Source organism: Cervus elaphus, chromosome 28 (assembly GCF_910594005.1).
Source record: "Cervus elaphus chromosome 28, mCerEla1.1, whole genome shotgun sequence".
NCBI classification, from domain to species: Eukaryota; Metazoa; Chordata; class Mammalia; order Artiodactyla; family Cervidae; genus Cervus; species Cervus elaphus.
Window position 1 is genome coordinate 25,020,080 of NC_057842.1, and position 22,089 is coordinate 25,042,168.

General features: G+C 37.1%; 1 protein-coding gene across 3 annotated transcripts in view; it reads right to left on the reverse strand.

The window, feature by feature from the left end:
- Window positions 1–22,089, reverse strand: part of IBTK (inhibitor of Bruton tyrosine kinase) — a 90,591-nt gene that overhangs the window by 65,039 nt on the left and 3,463 nt on the right. For all 3 annotated transcript variants that reach the window (XM_043890536.1, XM_043890537.1, XM_043890535.1), the window contains exons 2-5: window positions 12,835–13,525; window positions 7,890–7,986; window positions 4,581–4,705; window positions 938–1,048 (exon numbers count right to left, since the gene is read on the reverse strand). In XM_043890536.1, the coding sequence (XP_043746471.1) occupies window positions 938–1,048; window positions 4,581–4,705; window positions 7,890–7,986; window positions 12,835–13,341 (840 nt within the window). In that variant the 5' untranslated portion in view covers window positions 13,342–13,525. The remainder of the gene's footprint in view (window positions 1–937; window positions 1,049–4,580; window positions 4,706–7,889; window positions 7,987–12,834; window positions 13,526–22,089) is intronic.

Here is a 22,089-nt window from a genome sequence, read left to right on the forward strand (position 1 = left end):
GGTGCCATTGCCTTCGCATTCAGCAGCTATTTGATCTCAAAAAAATCTCTTCTCTCACTTTCTTCATCTGAACACAAAATAATAATAGTATTTTGGATGATAATAAGATCAATAGAAGGAGTAAATGAGTTGGTAAGCGCAAAACAACCATCTCTGGCTCAGAGTAAACAACTGATAAATGAGTACTATCATTACTATTGGCATTATGTATAAAATGAGGATAATAAGGCTATAACTTCACAAGGCTGTTTAAGGCTTAAATCAAGGTAGCAATACTAAATGGAAAGCATAAACAATGCCTAGCACATAATATACCCTTCAAAGAACAGAAGCAACTATCATAGCGCTCTCTCCTTTTTAAAGACCTCTTAATCGATGAATATGCCAGCAGTCCCCTCAAAAAAAAAAAAAAAAAACCTTAGTTAAAAGTAAGGTATTTTTCTGAATGTAATGATTATTAGGTTTTCTCCGGAATTAGCACTAAGTTTCAGTAGCTGACTCAATTTTGTGATTATATAATGAAAATATTGGCTCAATTTTTAGACCACAAATACCTTAATGAGAAGTTAAAAATGAATAAATCCTGGACTACAACAGAAAAAATCTTTTACAATTAGTAAACTCCTTTTAAAATTTCAACTATGGAAATATTTTAAAGCTTATTTATATACTATATCTCCTGATTCAATACTTGCTATAAGAAAAAATTTTTTGATGCTTTAGAATTTTACATATTTAAATCTTTATTTTAAACACAATATACCAGGAAAGTAACTGATCTTTTAAAATCAATTATCATTGATATACTATTGGTATACAATTGGTATACTATTTTCTCCTTTCAGTTAGTTTAAAAAAAGAAATTTAGTTAAGTGAAGCTTCCAATCTATCAAATTTTACCAAAGTTACCTAAACTGTATAGTGACATTTCAATTACCAAGCATGTCTGTTCATCTCCATGGCCTAATCGTCCTCCAGGACCATGACCACAGGTGTAAACCTGCCCTTTCTGAGACAGAAACACTGAGTGAAATTTACAAAGCACCACCTACAGGAAAACAAGAGAATATTATTAAATGTCTCTGCATAAAATATCCTGTATTTCATAAAAACAAAATAACAGAATATTACTAATTGTTTAAGCTAGATAATGGGTACATCAGAATTCATTATACTATTCTCTCTACTTCGTACATGTTTAAAGTTTTCTGAAATAAAAATTTAAAATATATACTGGTCTATTTTAAAACTATCTCTAAAACCACCGACATATGGGGGGAAAAAATTTAGAAGGAATTAAGCACATGTAACACAGAAGAGACTAAACAAAGGAAAATACAAAAAGTAACCAATTGTTTTCCAATTTCATAAAATCCCACACAACACGAATTGAACAGAATAAAATATGAAGCATAAAGATTACCAAATAGTGACATACTACTAAAGAAAACAGTAGAAATGCTGTTAAGAATATTTTTTTCAATATCACCTATACAGAGAGAGTGGTAGGTTAACAGTATGTCCTTTTTTATCTCTGAAGTGTTTAATATGTCTTTAATATCATTACATGGCTTTAAATAACTTATACCGATTCTCAAGCTTTTTTCAAGGCATCATCAGTACACTCATTTTACCTAAATACTATTTAAACATGCTTTATCTTTAAAACATTTGCATTTGTATTTCTTATGCTATCCATAAATATTTCTAACTTAGGACATTAAAAAAGGATTAAGAAATTAAAAAATCCTAGAATTGTTTATAAGAATATTATAAGCTGAACTGCAAGTGCTATTTACACATATCCTTAACCACCTGACAAGTTCTGTAAATACTTTTTTATAGAACTTGTTTTTTACAGAAAAAAGTTTATCAAAGACTCTGGGTCTTTGATTAAAGAAAAAAAGTCATTTATTTAGCTGTACCACAAACATCTAGAAAGTCTAAAAATAAAATAAAAAATGTATTCAAATTTGTACTACAAAGTTAAAATCTGTAAAGGAAATATTATTTTATGAAACTAAAAATAATACATTTTGTTCAATCCTATATTCAACATTAGAGCACCCCTGTAACTTCCAACTTCAGCGTCCTTGGTGGCTCAGTGGCAAAGAATCTGCCTGCCAATGCGGGAACGTTCAATCCCTGGGTAAGAAAGTGCCCCTGGAAAGGAACTGGCAACCCATTGCAATATTCTTGTATGGCAAATCCCATGGACAGAGAGGAACCTGGCGGGCTACGGTCCACGGGGTCTCAAAAGAGTCAGACACGGCTTAACAACAACAATATCAAACAACCAACGCCAGAGTATAAGACCTTCAACTTTAAAACCTCTGAATTTAAGAGGCAACTGATCATGGATTTTCATCTTAATTATCAAGAATACATTATGCTAACAACAATAATCTCTGTCCCAAGGCAGTCAATTCATCTGGTAGGACAGAATCGGCTGTTTTTCAATGAGGAATGGAGCTATCTACATAACCAGGCACTCGGTAAACAGTGCCAAAAACTTGCTTCCTCTTTTCTTACTAAATTTACACTGCTTTCCTTCCTCTCAAACCTATCTATAGTGTTTATGTTTCAACCCTTTGTGGTTAAGACAAAAAAATCCTTTACATCCTTAATTTCTTCACAAAATACTTAAGTGTCCTTGTCTTAATTGAAATGTAGCTTTGTCTTCATGTAGTTTCATCTTTAACCCTACCAAGTGGAATATGCTCAATTCTTCTATAGCACATGTGTCTTAGGATCAGAAGGTACAATCAGCCCATTTCCTGATGCCTACATGACTCCTTCCCATTCGTGTAAAAATCTCTGCTCCTGAAAAATCTTACCTCACCAAATCTGACTGTATCTTGTACCAAGTCAGAAAAGGAAAACAGGAGCCTTACTAAGTGCCTCAACTCTGATCACTTATTCATGGCTGCTGACAGGTGAACTCTGAGGACTTGTCCCAATTCACTTTAAAACAGAGAGGCGGGGAAGAGAGTGGGACTGAGGAGGAAGGGAGAGGAAGTGTGCGCTGTGATTGATCAGCAATGTCTACCGAAAGCTTTTAAGTAGGTGAGAAAGAGCCAGCCCTGCTCTAACAGTTTCCTGCACCTTCTCTAGAGACCCTGACCCCAGGCTTAAGACTCTGGTCTGTCCCAAGTCCTTTCAGCATCCTCAATTCCTTCCAAGTCTCTGTATTAATAGATGGCTAGCCAGAATCAGGACACCTGACCTGAAGAATTGAGCATAGTCCACTTGGTAGGGTTAAGGATGAAACAGTGTACACAAAGACACAGCTACACTTCAGTTAAGGCAAGGACACCAAGTACTTTGTGAAGAAATTACGAATGTAAAGGATTTTTTTTTAACCACAAAATAAGGTTGACATATAAACACTGTGGATAGGTGTGAGAGGAAGGAAAGCAGTATTCGGCACTATTTACTGAGAGCCTGGTTATGTAGACAGCCCCATTACTCCTGATGCCTCCACTGCTCCTGCACATTTGTGTAAAAACCTCTGCTCCTGAAAAACCTCCCCTCACCAAACCTGACTATATCTTGTACCAAGTCAGAGAAGGAAAGCAGGTGCCTCCCTAAGCTTCAGGACACCACCCCACTCCACTTCCCTCGTCACTCTTATCACGTGGGCTCCTATTCTTGCCCTCTCAAATTTTAATATTCTCTTGGGTTTAACTCTTCTATTACTTTTTCTAAATTGCTGATTGTGATACATTAGTGACTTCTGGTGTAAAAAACAGTGTCCTACATAGCTCTAAATATGGTGGCTATATAATTTATCATCCAAATAATTGGGGGAAATAAAAGAGTTATGATTACATCATGGGGAAAAAAACGGAGAAAAGAACTCAGCAGACATATTCTGAGATGTAGTTTTCAGATTTAGAAAATGAGATTTATAGCTCTAAAAATTATTAAGTAGAGGTTGTTTAGGAGTGGCAAAATTAACACTTCAGTTAAATTTAAAACTTTGAAGACTATCCAGAGTGCAACTGAAATGAAGCTCAAGAGGAAGAAACGCTGAGGCCAGATATGTATTATACACACAGAGACACACACATACAGAGCATTATAGAAAAAGATGAGTAGGTCAATAGCAGCGAAATACACTGAAGAGGGAGATAACCAGAATTATGATATAAGGACAAAGGCAAAACCTTTACAATTATCAATTAAAATTTTACAATTACTTATATTTAACAACTCAGGTTCACTTACCTAAAACTAACAATAAATTGAGTTTGAACAACAAATTCACTTGAGAAACAATTTGAAGAACTCTAAATGGAAAACTAAAGCTAGAAAATCCAACAGAAGTTCTATCTTTAAAAAACTACTATCTGTATAATGCCTTCTAACTTCTAATGCTCCTTACACAAACGTGAACGTGTTAGACACTCAGTTGTGTCCGACTCTTTGTGACCCCGTGGATGGTAGCCTACCAGGCACCTCTGTCCATGGAATTCTCCAGGCAAGAATACTGCATAAACATCTCATAGTTTTATGATACGTTATACAGTCTAACTATGATTAAGACTAACAAAATCTTAAAAGAATTAGTAAAATACCTGCTTGATATAAATCCCACTCCTGGAAAACAGATCCACCAACTCTGGATGATGTTTGCTATTCTGGCTTCCATGACCCAGGGTGAAATTTGTATTATCTCCCCAAGTGTAGACATCTGTAGGATCTAAAATGAAAATTAGTTTTTATATTCTATCACATTTTAAACAAGTATCAGGGTTGTTTAATTACATACTGAACTAATCCGTTTACTTCAAATATGACTCTTTACAAAACCAAACTACCATATTTAGAAAGATACTACCAAAATTTTCTTTTAAATTACCCATCTATAATTTATTATAACACTCTAGAAACAGAAATCAGAAGATCCAAATCAGCACAGGCCTGTCTGAACGAAGGCAATTTAACACACTGAACCCTTGTTTCTTTAGCAGCTAAGGTTTAACTGCCAAATGAGTAAAATGCCACCTGCCATATTCACCTAGCTTTCATGAAAATTTAAATTTTAAAATAAAATTTAAAACTATTTAAATGTAGAATGTCATTAAAACATTTCATATATACAGGTTCTAAATGAAGCACATGGTATTAGTTTCTATTATTACATAAACATTATTTTCCAATAGTTTGCTCTTGATAGATGCAAAAATCACACTAGGCATTAGGGCAACAAAAATGAAAATGGGATAAAAATCACAGCTAATTATTATATAAATCTTCATTTTTGTTTTGGAACACTTATCAAGGTCTTCAATGGAATAATGACTGTAACTTGGAATATAGGGTCCAAGACAGAAGTAAAATGAAGACCATGTCCTTACCCAGCTTGTCACTGGTTAACATGCAGATTAACTAGTGCCCCCATCTACATCTCTTCTTCTTTTCAATCAATTTACATTCACAAAGCTCACAGGGCAAAAAAATTGAAAAGATAAGTGCCGTTACAAGAACGGACGTGTGGATAGAAGAATCACTTCCTTTCCCTTCAACCTCAAATACTGTCCTTTCTCAGTGCACATCAATCACTTTATAGTAGTTACAATTCTAGCTGCCTTTATTTGTTGTTCAGTCACAATCATGACCAACTTTGTGACTCCTGGACTGCAGCACACCAGGTTTCCCTGTCCTTCTCTATCTCCTGGAACTTGCTCAAACTCATGTCCATGGAGTCGGTGACACCATCCAACCATCTCATCCTCTGTCGTCCCCTTCTCCTCCTGCCTTCAATCTTTCCCAACAGCAAAGTCTTTTCTAATGAGTCGGCTCCTCGCATCAGGAAGCCAAAGTACTGGAACTTCAGTGTCAGCATCAATCCTTCCAATGAATATTCAGGACTGATTTCCTTTAGGATGGACTGGTTTGATCTCCTTGCAGTCCCAGGGACTCTGAAGGGTCTTCTCCAACACCACAATTCAAGAGCATCAATTCTTCCATGCTCAGCTTTCTTCATAGTCCAACTCTCACATCCATACGTGACTATTGGAAAAACCATAGCACTGTCTATACGGACCTTTGCTGGCAAAGTAATGTCTCTGCTTTTTAATATAGTCTAGGTTGGTTATAGCTTTTCTTCCAAGGAGCAAATGTCTTTTCATTTCATGGCTGTGTTACCATCTGCAGTGATTTTGGAGCCCAAGAAAATAAACTCTGTCACTGTTTCCATTGTTCACATCTATTTGCCATGAAGTGATGGGACCATATGTCATGATCTTAGCTTTGTGAATGTTGAGTTTTAAGCCAACTTTTTCACTCTCCTCTTTCACTTTCATCAAAAGGCTCTTTAGTTCTTCACTTTCTGCCATAAGGGTGGTGTCATCTGCATATCTGAGGTTATTGATATTTCTCTCTGTAATCTTGATTCCAACTTGTGCTTCATCCAGCCTGGTATTTCATATGATGTGCTCTGCACAAAAGTTAAATAAGGAGGGTGACACTATACAGCCTTGATGTACTCCTTTCCCAATTTGGAACCAGTTCACTGTTCCATGTCCAGCTCTTACTGTTGCTTCTTGACCTGCATACAGGTTTCTCAGGAGGCAGGTAACATGGTCTGGTATTCCTATCTCTTTAAGAATTTTCCAGTTTGTTGTCATTCACATAGTCAAAAGCTTTAGTGCAGTCAATGAAGCAGAAGTGGATGTTCTTCTGGAATTGTCTTGCCTTTTCTATGAGCCAATGGATGCTGGCAATTGGATCTCTGGTTCCTCTGCCTTTTCTAAATTCAGCTTGAACATCTGGAAGTTCACATATGGTTGAAGTCTAACTTGGAGAATTTTGAGCATTACTTTGCTAGAATGTGAAATGAGTGCAATTGTGCAGTAGTTTGCACATTCTTTGGCATTGCCTTTCTTTGGGACTGGAATGTAAACTGACCTTTTCCAGTCCTGAAGCCACTGCTGAGTTTTCCAAATTTGCTTGAGTGCAGCACTTTAACAGCATCATCTTTTAAAATTTGAAGTAGCTCAGCTGGAATTCCATCACTTCCACTAGGCTCTGTTCATAGTGATGCTTCCTAAGGCTCACTTGACTCTGCATTCCAAGATGTCTAGCTCTAGGTGAGTGATCATACCATCGTGATTATCTGGGTCATGAAGATCTTTTTGTATAGTTCATCTATGTATTCTTGCAACCTCTTCTTAATTATCTTCTGCTTCTGTTAAGTCCATACCATTTCTGTCCTTTATTGTGCCCATCTTTGCATGAAATATTCCCTTGGTATCTCTAATTTTCTTGAAGAGATCTCTAGTCTTTCCCATTCTATTGTTTTCCTCTATTTCTTTGCACTGATCACTGAGGAAGGCTTTCCTATCTTTCCTTGCTATCCTCTGCAACTCTGCATTCAGATGGGTATCTTTCCTTTCCTCCTCTGACTTTTGCTTCTCTTCTTTTCGCACCTATTCGTAAGGCCTCCTCAGACAACCATTTTGCCTTTTTGCATTTCTTTTTCTTGGGGATGGTTTTGATCACCGCCTCTTGTACAGTGTTACAAACCTCCGTCCACAGTTCTTCAGGCACTCTGTCAGATCTAATCCCTTGAATCTATTTGTCACTTCCACTGTGTAATTATAAGGGGTTTGACTTAGGTGATATCTGAATGACCTAGTGGTTTTCCCTACTTTCTTCAAGGCTGTGTTTTTACTCTTATACACATAAATCTAGATTGAAAAAGTATAAAATAAACCTAAGTGTTCTGGAAGAAAACCAAAGTTATCAATCTATATATATTAGAGTAAAAGTCTTTGCAGATATCCACACACAAATTTTCTCAGTTATTTTTATAACAATAAAATTTCGTTAAAATGTTCTAAACTTTACTTTAATGAAATATATTTATGGAATTTTCTTACCAGTATTTTTGAATACTACATGAGTTGGTCTATCCTTCATTACAAGATCCAAAGCTGACAAGCCTTCTTTATCTTGAATATACAGATTAACACCATGCTAAAAAAGGAAAAAATGTGCATATAGATATAGATATACATGCATATATTTTTAATCATTTACCTATAATCAGTAACATTTATATTTATCAAGTCAGATGATCAAACTATAAAGAAAATTAAAAATAAACACCTAATAACAATTATCTCCTATGCTCATAAACATTTATTTCTCATACAGAAGAAAACTAAGAGAAATCAAATATCCAATTCTTCGTAGAATAAAGAAGAACCATAAAATGTAAAGAAGCAGCATTTAAAACCAAAATGAAACAAAAATCTAAATGAACTAGATATGAAAGTTTTCCATGGTAATGCAGGTCAGTTACCTAGAGGGCCCTAACTCTGAGAGTGTGTGTGTATGTACATACACAATTCTTTTTTTTTTTTTGTATTTGAAGAACCAAATTCCACATCCAGATAAAGGGTGTAAAGATTTCTACACAGTGGCAAACAATAGTTTTTACTTTTTGTATGTTTATTTTTTCAGATTTACTGTATATAATGTGATCACCTATGCTCCATCTTTTTGACTTAAATTCTGTTATATCTATTACTGACATGAAGACAATTATATTTTTTATTTCTATTTGTGTGATTTATGTATTTCCACTTAAAATTTTCTACATGAAATTTCAGAGCATTGTCTTATCACTTAAAGTCAGACTGTGTCTTAAAACTCACGGCTGAGGGCACAGGTTTAAACCCTGGTTGGGGAACTAAGATCCCATAAGATGTGTGGTGTGGCCATAAATAAATGTGAAAGCATGCATTTGTATGTTTTAAGAACAAATTTAATCTATAGTTTTATATCTCCAGAATTTAAACATGAAACAGAACATTTTCCATCCCATTTATTTAAGGTAGTTAGTACACCCTATCCTTAGTACATACTTACTGTCTTTTAAAATATAATGAGAGGAGAGGAGAAAGTGCAATGTTCAATTCATAGTACTATTACATTACAGCTTCCTAAATACAAAATGTACTCCTTTTCAAAAACAACTTAGTACTTGTTGACAGTTTAATAAGGCATTCAACAACCACTTTTTAATCTAAGTTTCTTTTTGTTGGGATGTATCATGTGTTTGGCTGTGCCAGCTCTTCGTGGCTGTGCTCAGGCTTCCCCAGCGGCAGGGAGCAGGGCCCCTCTGTCCCGGGCACGAGCCGCACTGTGGCGGCTCCTCCTGCGGCCCCGCAGGGCCTCTCGGCGCGGCCTTCAGCGGTGGCGGCTCGCAGGCTCAGCAGCTGTGGTGCCTGGCTTAGTCGCTCCGGGGCACGTGGGATATTCTCAGAGCAGGGATCATACCCATGACTTCTGCACTGGTGGGTAGATTCTTAACCATTTAACACAGGGAAGCCCTTTTAACTCTTTTAACTGATGTGAGTGATCACTGCCTATCCATACACACTGGAGTTATAGGTTGAGATGGAACCATGAAATGTTTAAACTTTAACCGTAATGTGTCAGAACACTGTTTTGGGTTACTAAAGAAAGGGACTCTCCTCTTATCTTGTAACAATGAATTTTAATAAACTAAAATCAATTCTTTACCACAGAGCCACCCGGGAAACCCAGTCCATGGCATTGCAAAAGAGATGGACACAACTTAGCAACTAAACAGCAATACCAATCCTAACTTCATTGTGTTCCAGAAGGTAATGACAACTGATTTCACAAGGACTGTCAATGAACAAAAACTACTCAAGATAGTGAGCTAACAAATAAAATTCAGAAGTGATCTTTTAATAAGATCTTAATAAATTAAAAAATGTATATTGCCTATTTTCTAAGTTAGATATAATAAATCCACATAGAAAGACCTGATTTTGACCTTTATAAGAGTAAAAAGGGCTGATTCCAGGGCAGTGTTCCAAATTATGAATTTGACAAACAGGATCCCAGAAACTTAGATCCCTGCAGATTTTACTTTATCAGTTTTATAAATTAATCCTAAACTTTACTGGACCCTATTTGTATTTTCTTAAGTAGCCCCAACTTCAAAAGGACTAGGAACTTTTTTTTTTGCCTTTGGAGTTCCCTATATATGGTGGTCTCTGATGCTTTTTTAATATGCTCACTTTAAACTCTAAAGGTAGAGAACCAGTGTGTAGTCTATCTCATTTATTTAAAGATCAAGTCTTTACATAGCCCCCAAAGAGGAGATAATTCACCAGCTTACTAAATAGCATCTAAGCATAACAACAACAACAAAAAAGCATTCTTTTTTTTTTTTCATTACAATATCTCTAGCACTGAGATCACTGCCTAATACACATCAGGCACTAAAGAAAAATTTCTGTTCCAAATACTTGACAAATAGGTTATCATTTAGTCCACACAATCTTATGATTCAGCTAGTTCTTCCATAAGAAGTTTCTGCTGAGGGTTTTCATCTTTGGCAAATGAATGGGAACTGACAGCATGGCTGTATATTTATTGTACAATTTTAGCACTTAATTTTAAAATTTCATACTATGAAGTTTTTTATCAAACGTAATTCATTTAAAATGTGTTTTTCTGTATAGTCTCTTCCTGCTCATCCATAACACCTTAAATGCTAGAGTTGTTAGCAGAAGCAAAATTGACAACAAACACCTCTATCATTGCAGCTCTTCCAATTAAAGAATTAAAAGGGGAAAGGAAAGAAGTCTGGACTAAACAAATGCAGATGGATTACAGAACATGGGAGTACTCAGTGAAAGAAAGGAGTTTCTATGGGATATTTCATCAGTGGGAAGCATGCATGTTGATGTCTATCACTGATCAGAAGGACTCTTGATGAAAATCAGAGTCAAGCCAAGAGCAAAGTGGCCCAAGGCACCATTTCCTGGCCTCTCCTAGCCAAGGCAGCAAGAATGACTGAGGATTTCTAAACAGAAATGAAACCCAAAGGCAGGGAAGGTCCAGAATTCATACCAGGACCTATTTCAAGCTGAAGAACCAAATCCTCACACCTGAATGGCAAACCCTAGGAAAGCAGAAAACCAAAGGACATTCTCAAGCTTGTAAGGGCTGGCAGTCATCCAATTTTCCAGCAGAAACTAAAGGGAAAGGGCAAAAGTAGAGCTGATAGACGCTTTAACTCTTATTAACCTAACTTTTCCTACAAAAGAGTTTATAATAAGGGAATTAAACTGATACCCAAAGGTTTTAGATAAAATAGGAATTAACAGTACTATTAATACTTAAGAAAAGTTTTTCTTCACTGAAACTCCCTGGGGAAAAACAAATGAGGATGGTACTATCATTATCCTCTTTTTTATAGATGAAACTGAGGTTCAAGATTCAGTAACTCATCCAAGACGACTTGGTAAGTAGTACACCTAGATAGATTAGCTCCAAAAAGGATATTTTGCCATTAATATATACTGAAAATCATTTTGATCAGTAAATGTTACTACCTAAAGACCACTATGCAAACAATTGTTTTGAAGTCAAAAATAAAATATAAGCTCCCTAATGTCTTACAGTGTGACCACAAGTTCCTTGAGGACAGGAACTGCTTTGTTCTTCTCTGGTCCTCCACAAACATGACTGAATGTCTGTACAAAAATAAACTGTGCAGTTTAAAACTCATGATTTCTGACAGTTTTTAACTTGCATTTATTAATAAAATGATACCAGGGTATATCTCAAAACATTATTTGTCTAACCAGTACAACAAGCCTAGATTTAATCTACTTCATGGGAAATTTAAAATAAACTGATTCTGGGAAATCCCATGGACAGAGGAGCCTGGCGGGCTACAGTCCATGGAGTTGCAAACAGTCAGACACTACTGAGCAACTAACACTTTTTGGGCTTCCCAGGTGATGCTAGTGGTAAAGAACCTACCTGCCAATGCAGGAAATGCCAGAGACATGGGTTCAATCCCTGGGTTGGGAAGATTTCCTGGAGGAGGAAATGGCAACCCACTCCAGTATTCTTGCCTGGAGAATCCCACGGACAAAGGAGCCTGGTATGCTATAGCCCACAGGGTCACAAAGAGTCGGACATGACTGAAGCGCCCTAGCACGCATGCAAAACTGATTCTGATTATTAATTTTTCAAACAACTATAAAAACTTTGCCTTCTCATACTGTTTACGGACAGCAAGGAGGTCAAACCAGTCAATCCTAAAGGAAATAAACCCTGAATATCCAACGAAAGGCCTGATGCTGAAGCCCCAATACTTTGGCCACCTGATGCAAAGAGCCAACTCACTGGAAAAGACCCTGATGCTGGGAAAAACTGAGGACAGGAGGAGGAGGCTGCAGGAGACAAGACGGTTAGAGAGCATCACTGACCCAATGGACATGAATTTGAGCAAACTCTGGGAGATACTGAAGGACAGGGAAGCCTGGTGTGCTGCAGTCCAAGGGGTCACAAAGAGTTGGACATGACTCAGTGACTGAACAAAAACAATAAAAACTTAATCCCTAGCCAAACAAGAAATGAACACACTACTCAAATCAGAGTCCTTATATGATTTCAATAACTAGTGCCCTTTTAAAGTATCTAATAATATAGCTATAGAAAAGGAAACCATACTTCTTAAAAATACTGAAAGACATATAGTACTGTGTAAATGACAAAATGTCTGGGATTTACTTTAAAATAACATGGGGTGGAGAAAGTCAGTGGAGACATATTAAATATGTAACACAAAACTGGCCCATAGTTTACATTATAAACTTTAGTATATATTTAGAATTTCACATCATAAAAGGTTTAAATTAAAAGGATAATTCTAAAAATGGTTACAATAGTAAAAGATATCAATTGATAAGAACACCAATCTCTTCGTGGAGATTAAGAAAAACACCTGCCAGACCGAAAAGTTTTAAAAAAACAAATGACACTCACCTTCAGTAGAGACCAAACACAATCAATATGCCCATAAAAAATGCTTCTATGCAAAGCTGTCCATCCTGACTCCTTGTCTTTCACCAAGGGATCCACTCCTTTCTCGATAAGCCAATCTAACACTCCTTTTTTTCCACAGGAGGAAACAAGGTGGAGGGCATTCCGGCCAAAGGCATCCTTGATGGTTGCAGCATTATAACAATGACTGGAGACAAAGGCCTTAATCTGGTTTTCACTCCCCTTCGTCACCACAGAAAGGACATCCAGAGCATGTGTCAGGGATCGACACTTTGATGTGCAGTCAGGGATGGAAGAATTCATCCTAATTGTTTTTATGCAGCTTCCTTCTTCAGAATAGTCAGATAATTTTAAAAAATGAAAAAGCCAGGCCACAAAGGTGCTATTCAGAAAGACTGGTAGAGAATAAACGGCCTGCTTAGGGTTATAATTTAAATCCTCCTGGTAACAGTATAAAACTATATAGATTTGTACAATGTATTTTGGCATTTAAATCAAAAAATTATAAATAGCTCTATAAAGTTTATATCAAATACAAGTTCTTTCTTTAAAAAAGAAAACTTTCCACAGTTTATAAATTATTCCTGGAGTCAAGCACCAAGGGGGAGTGAGGAGGGGAACTCCCCCTCCACACTGTCTGATCCTTTTAAATATCCATAATTGCAAGGGTGACCTGTAAGAGAAGGAGAAACAAAGTAAAAAATACAGAATCTCTCTCTTACTCAAGTATTTTACAATACAATTACCCCCTATTGAAGTGCCCCAGATTCCTACTTTCAAAAGCAAGCAAGCAAATCAATGGCAGGATCTGACTTTTGTTGTTCCTCCTCCCCTGTGATACTCTCCATATGGAATTTGTGGCAAAGTTAAGAGCTTCACCGACAAAAGCTCGGCCTCCTCTCCCAGTTTTGATCAGGGAGGTCAGTTCTGCTTGACTATAAGCCTGCCTGAAAGGTGACTTCATCCACCCCCACCGAGAAAGTTGAGGTGGAGAGGGAAGTGGATCCACCTGGCAGCCACCTTCCAGCTCGTTTGCCTGGATTCTACCAACATCACCATACAGATGACTGGAAGGGTCTCTCACATCCGAGGTATGTCTAAGTTCTTTGACTTCACTCAAACTTTACTTCAGGACCCAGGCATTATGGGTAGGTATGTACATGGGGAGTGATGAAGTTAATTCATTTAATCAGGCCCTGCTCTTACCACAAACCCAAGCCTACACCCATCCAGGAAACCTAACACCAGCCAATCCTCTAACTCTGCTCTGGTGCGCTCACCAACCAATCCTCCAACTCTGGTGTGCTCACCTCCCTGCACAAAATGGGACCTGCACGCCTCGGCAGGGAATCCCCAACCTCCTAGTCAAGCACACCCTGCTTCAGGGTTGCCTCTTTCAACATTCTGCAAAATTCTCTCTCGCCCAAAGCCCCTGGGAAGACTGCCCCACTGCTAGTGAGAACTGAACTCCCCGCAATCCATGGGTTGTTTTCCCTTGAATAAAGAATGCCAAAGTTGTTACCAATTTTTTTTAAATTTTGTCATCTGACAGGAGACAGTGTGTGAGTGAGAGAGATGAGGGAAGAGAAGAAAAGAGAAAGGAAGAGAGAGGTATTACTTTGTGCTATTCCTGCATTTTAGGAGATTTCAAGCCCTGAAACTGTGGTCACCTGTCCCTACTTCATATGTAACTTTCAAAGAAACGAATTTTGAGGTCACCTTAATATTGTTTTTTAGATGGCCACAGTTTTGCATTATCAGCTCTGTTATGGTTGCCCCCCCAAAAAAAAAAAAAAGTTAACCAGGTTTTAAAAAAAAAAAACTTTTCACTAATAGAAGAAATTTTCACATACTGAGATATGGAGAGGTCATTCTTGCTTATTCTTGCTTATACATGATTTGTCTTTGAATTTATGCTAACTAAAAACAGCCTGTCCTATGGCCTGTCAAACACACTGTACATCTGCTTTTACCATTAAAGAAGAGTGTGGCTCACCATCCAGTACTAACACAAAGCTTGAGTCGCAACCCACAGCAGTAACCCACTGACAGTACGTCCTGAGGAATATTTAGGATGGGAAAAACAGGATGAAGCATCCTACACTGGGGATCTACAGGCACCACGACAGGTAAGACGACCAGATTCTCACACCTCCCCATACACAGGAAAACACCACCATCATTTACTTGAGATATCTGTCATTTGTGATTAGCAGTACTCTTTTACCAACATGTACACTTGACTGTATGTATTTCCCAGCAAAAAAAAGTTCATGTTTATGCTGGCTCCTCCCAAGTTACTGAGATGTTGTTTCCTGGGCTACCATCTGCAGTTGAGTTGGAATAAAACCCTCTTTTATTCTTACTATGGGTCACTGGTTATTTGCATCAACATCACCTTCACATCTATAACATTCTGTATCTGTATCAGTCATCCGCTCACCTTTTTTCCAGTCTTATGTTTAAGGTTAACTACTGTGTGTTACTCTGGAACCCACCTCTTTTCTTCCAGAACCTTCATTACTTCTCTCCTGTATTTCTACACTCTAACCAGTTACACCCCCACAAGCTATAAACACACTTAAATCTACTGTCTTTATAGGAATCCCACTTAAAAATTTTATCCCTTAAAACTGAATGATCAGGCTTCCCTGGCGGTCCAGTCATTAAGAACCTGCCTGCCAACGCAGAGGACAAGGGTTTAACTCCTGCTCCAGGAAGATCCCACAAGCCTCAAGCAGCTAAGCTGGTGCGCCACAACTCCGGGCCCGCGCTCTGAAGCCCTCCCGCCACAGTTGAGTCCATGAGCCACAACTACTGAAGCCCACGTGCCCTAGAGAGCAGCCCCCGCTGGCTGCAGCTAGAGAAAGCCCTCGTGCACCAGTGAAGACCCAGAGCAGCCAATTAAAAAAAAATGTAAGTAATCATTATCACCAACACCTCCACCACCACGAACACCACCAACACTCTTATCAGTTAGTATTTACTAAGTGCCAGGCACCGTGCCAACACTGTTTTCTCTGCCTGGAAGGCTCTTCACCACAGAGGGAGATGTTAACTAAACATCAGGTATTGGAACTTCCTGGTACACGACTGAAGTGACTTAGCAGTAGCAGTAGCAGTGGCTAAGACTCCATGCTCCCAACTCAGGGGGCCCAGGTTCAACCCTTGGTCAAGAAACTTGATCTTGTAACTAAAGACCCTGCATGCCACAACAAAAAGATCCTCCGTGCCCTAACTAGAACCCAGTGCTGCCAAAGAAATAAGTGTTTTTAAAAATATGCCAAACAACAAGTATCAAAATAACTGGATAGCTATCTGGGGGGAAAAAACTATAAATACTTATTTCATACCTTACGCCAATATAAATTCCAGATGGGTCAAACATAAGATATAACACCATAAAAATACTAGAAGAAAAACAAAGAGACTCTTTTTTATAATCTCAAAGCAGAAAAAGTCTCTCTAAATATGATCTAAAATCCAAAAGCTATAAAACTCCAATAAATTCCATCAGTTTAAAACATACATAAAAAAATTTAAAGACAAAAAAGGAGAAAATTTTTCCTTTAATATATCATCTATACAAAGTAGTAAAAATAGAATAAATATCAAAAAAAATAAAATAAAAATCAAAGAATATGACCAATTTTCTCACACAAAAAGGGGAGGTGGGGTATATTTAAATGGATTTTTAAAAAGAAACTCATCTCATTCAAAAGAAAAGAAATGTAAATTAAAACTACAATGAGACACTAATTTTATCAGAAAGACAAAGATCAAAAAGGTTGATATCACTATGTATAGACAAGGGTATGGAGAAATAGAAACTCTACTCCACTGTTGGTGAATGTACACCAGTACAGTTATTATAGACAGCAATTCAGTAATATTTGCCAAAATGTAAAATGCATTCCTTCTGACTCAAGCAATTTTACTCCTAAGAGTTTATCCTGTAAAAATATATCCATGTGTGAAATGGCATAGGTACAAGAACAGTCACTGCATCAATGCATAAAAAAAATCTTCATAGTTAAAAGATAGTTACGGTGTGTCCATGCAAAAGATTGTTCATGTATTAAAAAAAAAAAAAGGCAGCTACATATTTTCTAATATGAAATAGCCTGCAAGATAAATTCTAAAATGTCTCTTAAAACTAGATGCATGTGTAATGCCACTTATGAGAAAATGTATATGTAAGCACATGTTTATGCTTAAATATGCATGAAAGATGTTTAGAAAGAACATACAAGAAAATGGTTAATAACGGTTGCTCCAGGGAAGAGCACACGGCTGGAGACAGAAATGGAAGGCAGACTTACTTTTTACTACAAACCTCTTCTGAATGCTTTACCAAGCGCATGTACCATTTTAAAATAAACATACACCTTAAAAACACACATAAATGCTAATGTGTTGATTAGAGAGGCCACAGGCAAGTCAAGAAAACTCAACCACCATACATGAGCCTCTAGTCTTTTTCCAATATGCTAATTTTCTTGTTTTGCCTTTTCAGATCTGGAGAAACAAACATTATTTGTCAACCGCTTGATAAACTACTTATCTTCAGTTTCTTCACTGTTAGAAAACTAAACACCAATATACTAGAAATTTTTTATCTAGAGTGGACTACTTCACATTAAGCATTTCTCCATCACCTTTTATTTATCATCTCCTAATTATCTTCTCCTTTCAGTACTTTTGTCTTCTGGATTTTAAATGAGCAGTCAATCCATCTATAACGCCTAGATCTTAAAGCTTTTATAACAGAAATTCTACATAAATTACCCTTTTCAAGGTATCAAATTAAGTTCCCAAAATACTTTTTTTAAGTATGTAGTCAGCCCTTCATATCTGCAAGTTTCACATCTGTTAATCAAACCAAGCTTGGATTGAAAGTATTTAAAACTTCCAGAAAGTTCCAAAAACAAAAGCTTGATTTTGCCTCATGCTGACCAACTATATTTACACAGCATTTTCAACTACAGTTGACCCTTGAACAACACAATGACCCTCTCACAGCCAGCTTTCCCTATGCTAGGTTCCTCCTAGTCACAGTTCCATATCTGCAATTTCAACCAAAGGCAGATCTTGATGGTACTGCAGTACACATTTATTAACAAAAATCCAAGTATAAGTCAACCTATGCACTTCAAATCCATGTTGTTCAAGGTTTAACCATATTTACATAGCATTGACATTGTATTTAGATATTGGAAATAATCTAAAGATGATTTAAAGTATACTTGTATGCAAATATTAAGTCATTTTACATACAGGACCTAAGCATCTGTGGATTCTGGTATACCATTGGGATCCTAGAACCAATACCTGACTGATACCAAGAGACTTCTGTATTTATATGAATGACAGAGGAAAAACAGTTATATGACTATTTAGAGGGACATAAGTGAGTTTACGTGTATGTACAGGAAAAACTTCTGTGTAGCAGACATAAACATTCCAAATCCATATTTTCCACTCCCAATTCAAATCACACTAAGTCAGAAATTCTAAATCTAACTGGTTCCTAACTATTATGATTTCCCCATTTGGAAATGATAGCAGAGACCTAGAGAACTCCTAGTTCTTTCTAGCTCCAGTTCTGTTTCCACTAGGCTACATGTAAACAAGCTAACAAAGTGTTCGGTAGTTAGTTGACATGAAGACAAAGTACCAAAGCCTCAAGTAGTTTAAAATGTTAAACTGGAAAACATGATAGGTGGCAAAAATAGTCACAAGTACTTAATTCCTTTGAGGCTCTAAAATTTTTCAGTGTCTTCCTAATACCTGAAAAGAACCACTTACATCAGTCACTCAAACCCTACATGCAATAATTAAGGTACAAGAGAAAAGAATTCCCTAATTTGTTATGATACATAATTCAAACACTTAAAGGGAAAAAAGAATATTAAATCTAAATAAAAGTGATACTATATAATATGTAACAAGAGAGGCACATACAGAGTACTATGAACATAAATATGGAAGTGACTAAGAGCTAGCACTTCTCTGAATCCTACATATTTGAATTCAAATCTAGCAATGCCAGCTGTTACCAACTATGTAACTGCAAAGCACAATCATCTCTCCAAGCCTTCATTTCTTCACCTGAAAACAGAGACAATGCCACCCACCTCACAGAGTTACTATAATGACAAATGAAGCTGCTCAGCATGGCATCTGCCACCAAATGTATATTCCACAAATAGTAGCTTTTATTACTACCATTTCTTCAGTAACAAAAAGATAAAACTTTTATCCCAGAGCTCATGTTTGGTCTTCAGTACCGCTGTCACTGGTTTCCGAGCACTCTCCTCCAATGAAACCATACATACTAAGGTTACCAACGACATCCAAATTACCAAATATTACTTGAGGATAATGTTACTTGACTTCCCTGCTGTTGAATCATTACCACCACATTCATATCTCCAAGCAGTAGTGAAAGGACAGGGAACCACTGAAGCATTTAAGCATGGGCTCTCTCTCCTATCACTTCTTCCAAAGGCATTGTCCCTTCTCCTGACATTCAAATGTTGGGCTTCTCTCAGTGTTCCACTGAGTTTTCCTTTCCTAATTCATACTCTCCTTGGATAGTTTCAATCTCTTCATGTTATTTTAACCTATGTGCTCATAATCCTTAAACCTGTCTCCTGCCCTCATGTTTCCCCTAAATTCCTGGCCCATTGCCTACTGTTAATCTTATTTATGCTTTAAACAATACTTATTGATGGCAAAGAGAGCAAAGGAAGTACTCATGATGTGATATTTTACATCAGAGAGGTTAAGTAGGCCACCCAAATCACACTATCAGCAAAAGAGTTAGGATTCAGGATTCAAACAGATCTATTTCACAGTAAAGTCCAAGCTATTTCTACAACACTATGCTGCCTCCTCAGTGCATCTACAGGTCACAAGGTACTGCAAAAACAAAAATACGTAGAGCTTAAGGGCTTCCCTGGTGGCTCAGACAGTAAAGAATCTGCCCAAAATGCAGGAGACCCGGGTTCAATCCCTAGGTTGGGAAGATCCCCTGGAGAAGGGAATGGCTACACACTCCAGTATTCTTGCCTAAGAAATCCCATGGACAGAGGAGCCTAGAGAGGGCTACAGTCGTGGGACTGCAGAGTCAGACACAACTAAGCGACTGACAGTTTTCACTGTTGCTCTAGATAATTTGAAAAATTCTATTCTCGATATTCATGAATAATACTTGAATGAAAATACAGTTCATTTCACATTGTATTGACTGAACAAGATTTACTATCTAGTACATAGTCTACCATCAGTGGGTCAGTTTAGCACAGGGGAATGAACTACTTAGTAAAAAGGGATGAATTTAAGCAAGTACTAAAAAAATCATGAGTAAAAATCTATGGTAAAGATATAACAAGTGACTCATAGGAATGTAGAGTCAATAAGAGGGATAGAGAGATTTCCCAAAGGATATGTATAAACGAAGACTTAAGATGAGCACGTGTCAGCCTTGGGTTAGTGGGCATTTGAGGCAGAAGAGTAAATATAAAAACACTAAAATCATCTTGGTCCATTCTGAAAACTCCAAGAAGTTCAGAAAACAGAAATGCATAATGCCTAATATATATATATATATACTGGATGCACTAGATTATAGACAGTCTTACATGCCTTTCTTTAGGAATAAAGAAAGTGAGCAATCAAAAACATATTTAGGACCCTGAGTTGATTAGATATGGTGATAACTCCTAGGTTTCTGGCTTGGGCAGCCAGGAAGAAAAGTAGAGGGTAAATACTTTAAAAATCAGAGAAAACAAACTTAAAAGGAACAAACAGAAATTAAAGGTGAAAATTTGTTTTACATGTGAAAAAGTGTTAATGAGAAATTGAGTGGAGAAGTATAGCTAGCTACAGGCAATTGTTAACCTTGAAGACTGGTTCACTACAAAGTGCCAATCAGGAGAGGTTGAGCCCTCAACAATGGCTCATAATCCTATTTATACCCTTGGTTAAGAGTTCAGTTATATTCCCAAAACACAAATCTGATCATGCTAGTCTCTGAAATATTTAAGACCAAAATGAAACAATATATTTAATGCCTTGTGACCTCAGAAAGAGGATGCCAGTTAGACTTGGAGATTATGTAGCACATAAAGTTCAGACTATGAATTCAGAACACCGAGCTAGTAACTCAGATACACAACTAATTAAATTATAAATTACCCTGGGCACATCACCCATTGCCTAAGCTTCAACTCTCTCCTGTAAAAAGTGAATAACTATTTATCTCCTGAGTTGTCCTGAAAAATCAGTGAGACAATTCATGCACATGTAAGTACCCAAGAAATGTTATGAAGGAAAAAGGAACATAGCGATATATAGAGATCAGAAAATAGAGTAACTATATTAAAGTCCCTCCTGCTTGGAACATTTTTACTCAAACCTCTACAAGGCTGCCAACTTGTCCACGGCTTACAAACGTTACGTCTACCATCTTTTGAACTTTCGTATGGACAAGCATAGTGCTTTACATAAATGAACTAACTTAATCTTCTTTCCAGCCTGTATTGCCCTGTATATATTATTACCTTTATTTTACAAAGAGGAAATTGATGTAAAAGCTTGAATAGCCTATCTAAAAATCACACAGATAGAAAACAGTGTGAATTCTACGTATTCTCTCTACCCAAACTGCTCTTTCAAAATGCAGTTAGGAAATCTTCAATAAGAACTAGAATAGTGTGGCAGAAAAGAATTACCCTTACTTGTAGTCGTAAGAATTGGGCTCCTACTATGGAGGTGATTTCAGACAAGTCCTTGTATTACTAAGAACTTAAGTTTTCTGAACTGTGTCAAACTTGGGATGCCACCAACCAGTCTCAGGAGAATGTCTGCTAGCAGCTGGTGACCACGACCCTACTTTTTAAAGGCCTCCTCTTATAATTATTATATTTTTAGACAATGAATTTGCTTTAAATCATATGTTAACAAGATGAGAAAACACATGTGCAGGGACCAATAAAACTCGTTATGTATATGTTAATACCACATTAAGAGTTAAAACCTACCTAGATAAAACGAGACAAATGGCTACCTGGCTACAAGTCTCCCCAAAGCACCAGGGCCACACTGGGTTTCTGACTTACTCTCCTGAAAAGAAATGTGACCAATTTTGTCTATTAACATTCACATTGTCACTTGTCCAACTACTTCTAACTGGGTCTGTGACACCTACATCAATCACACTGGGCTAACAGG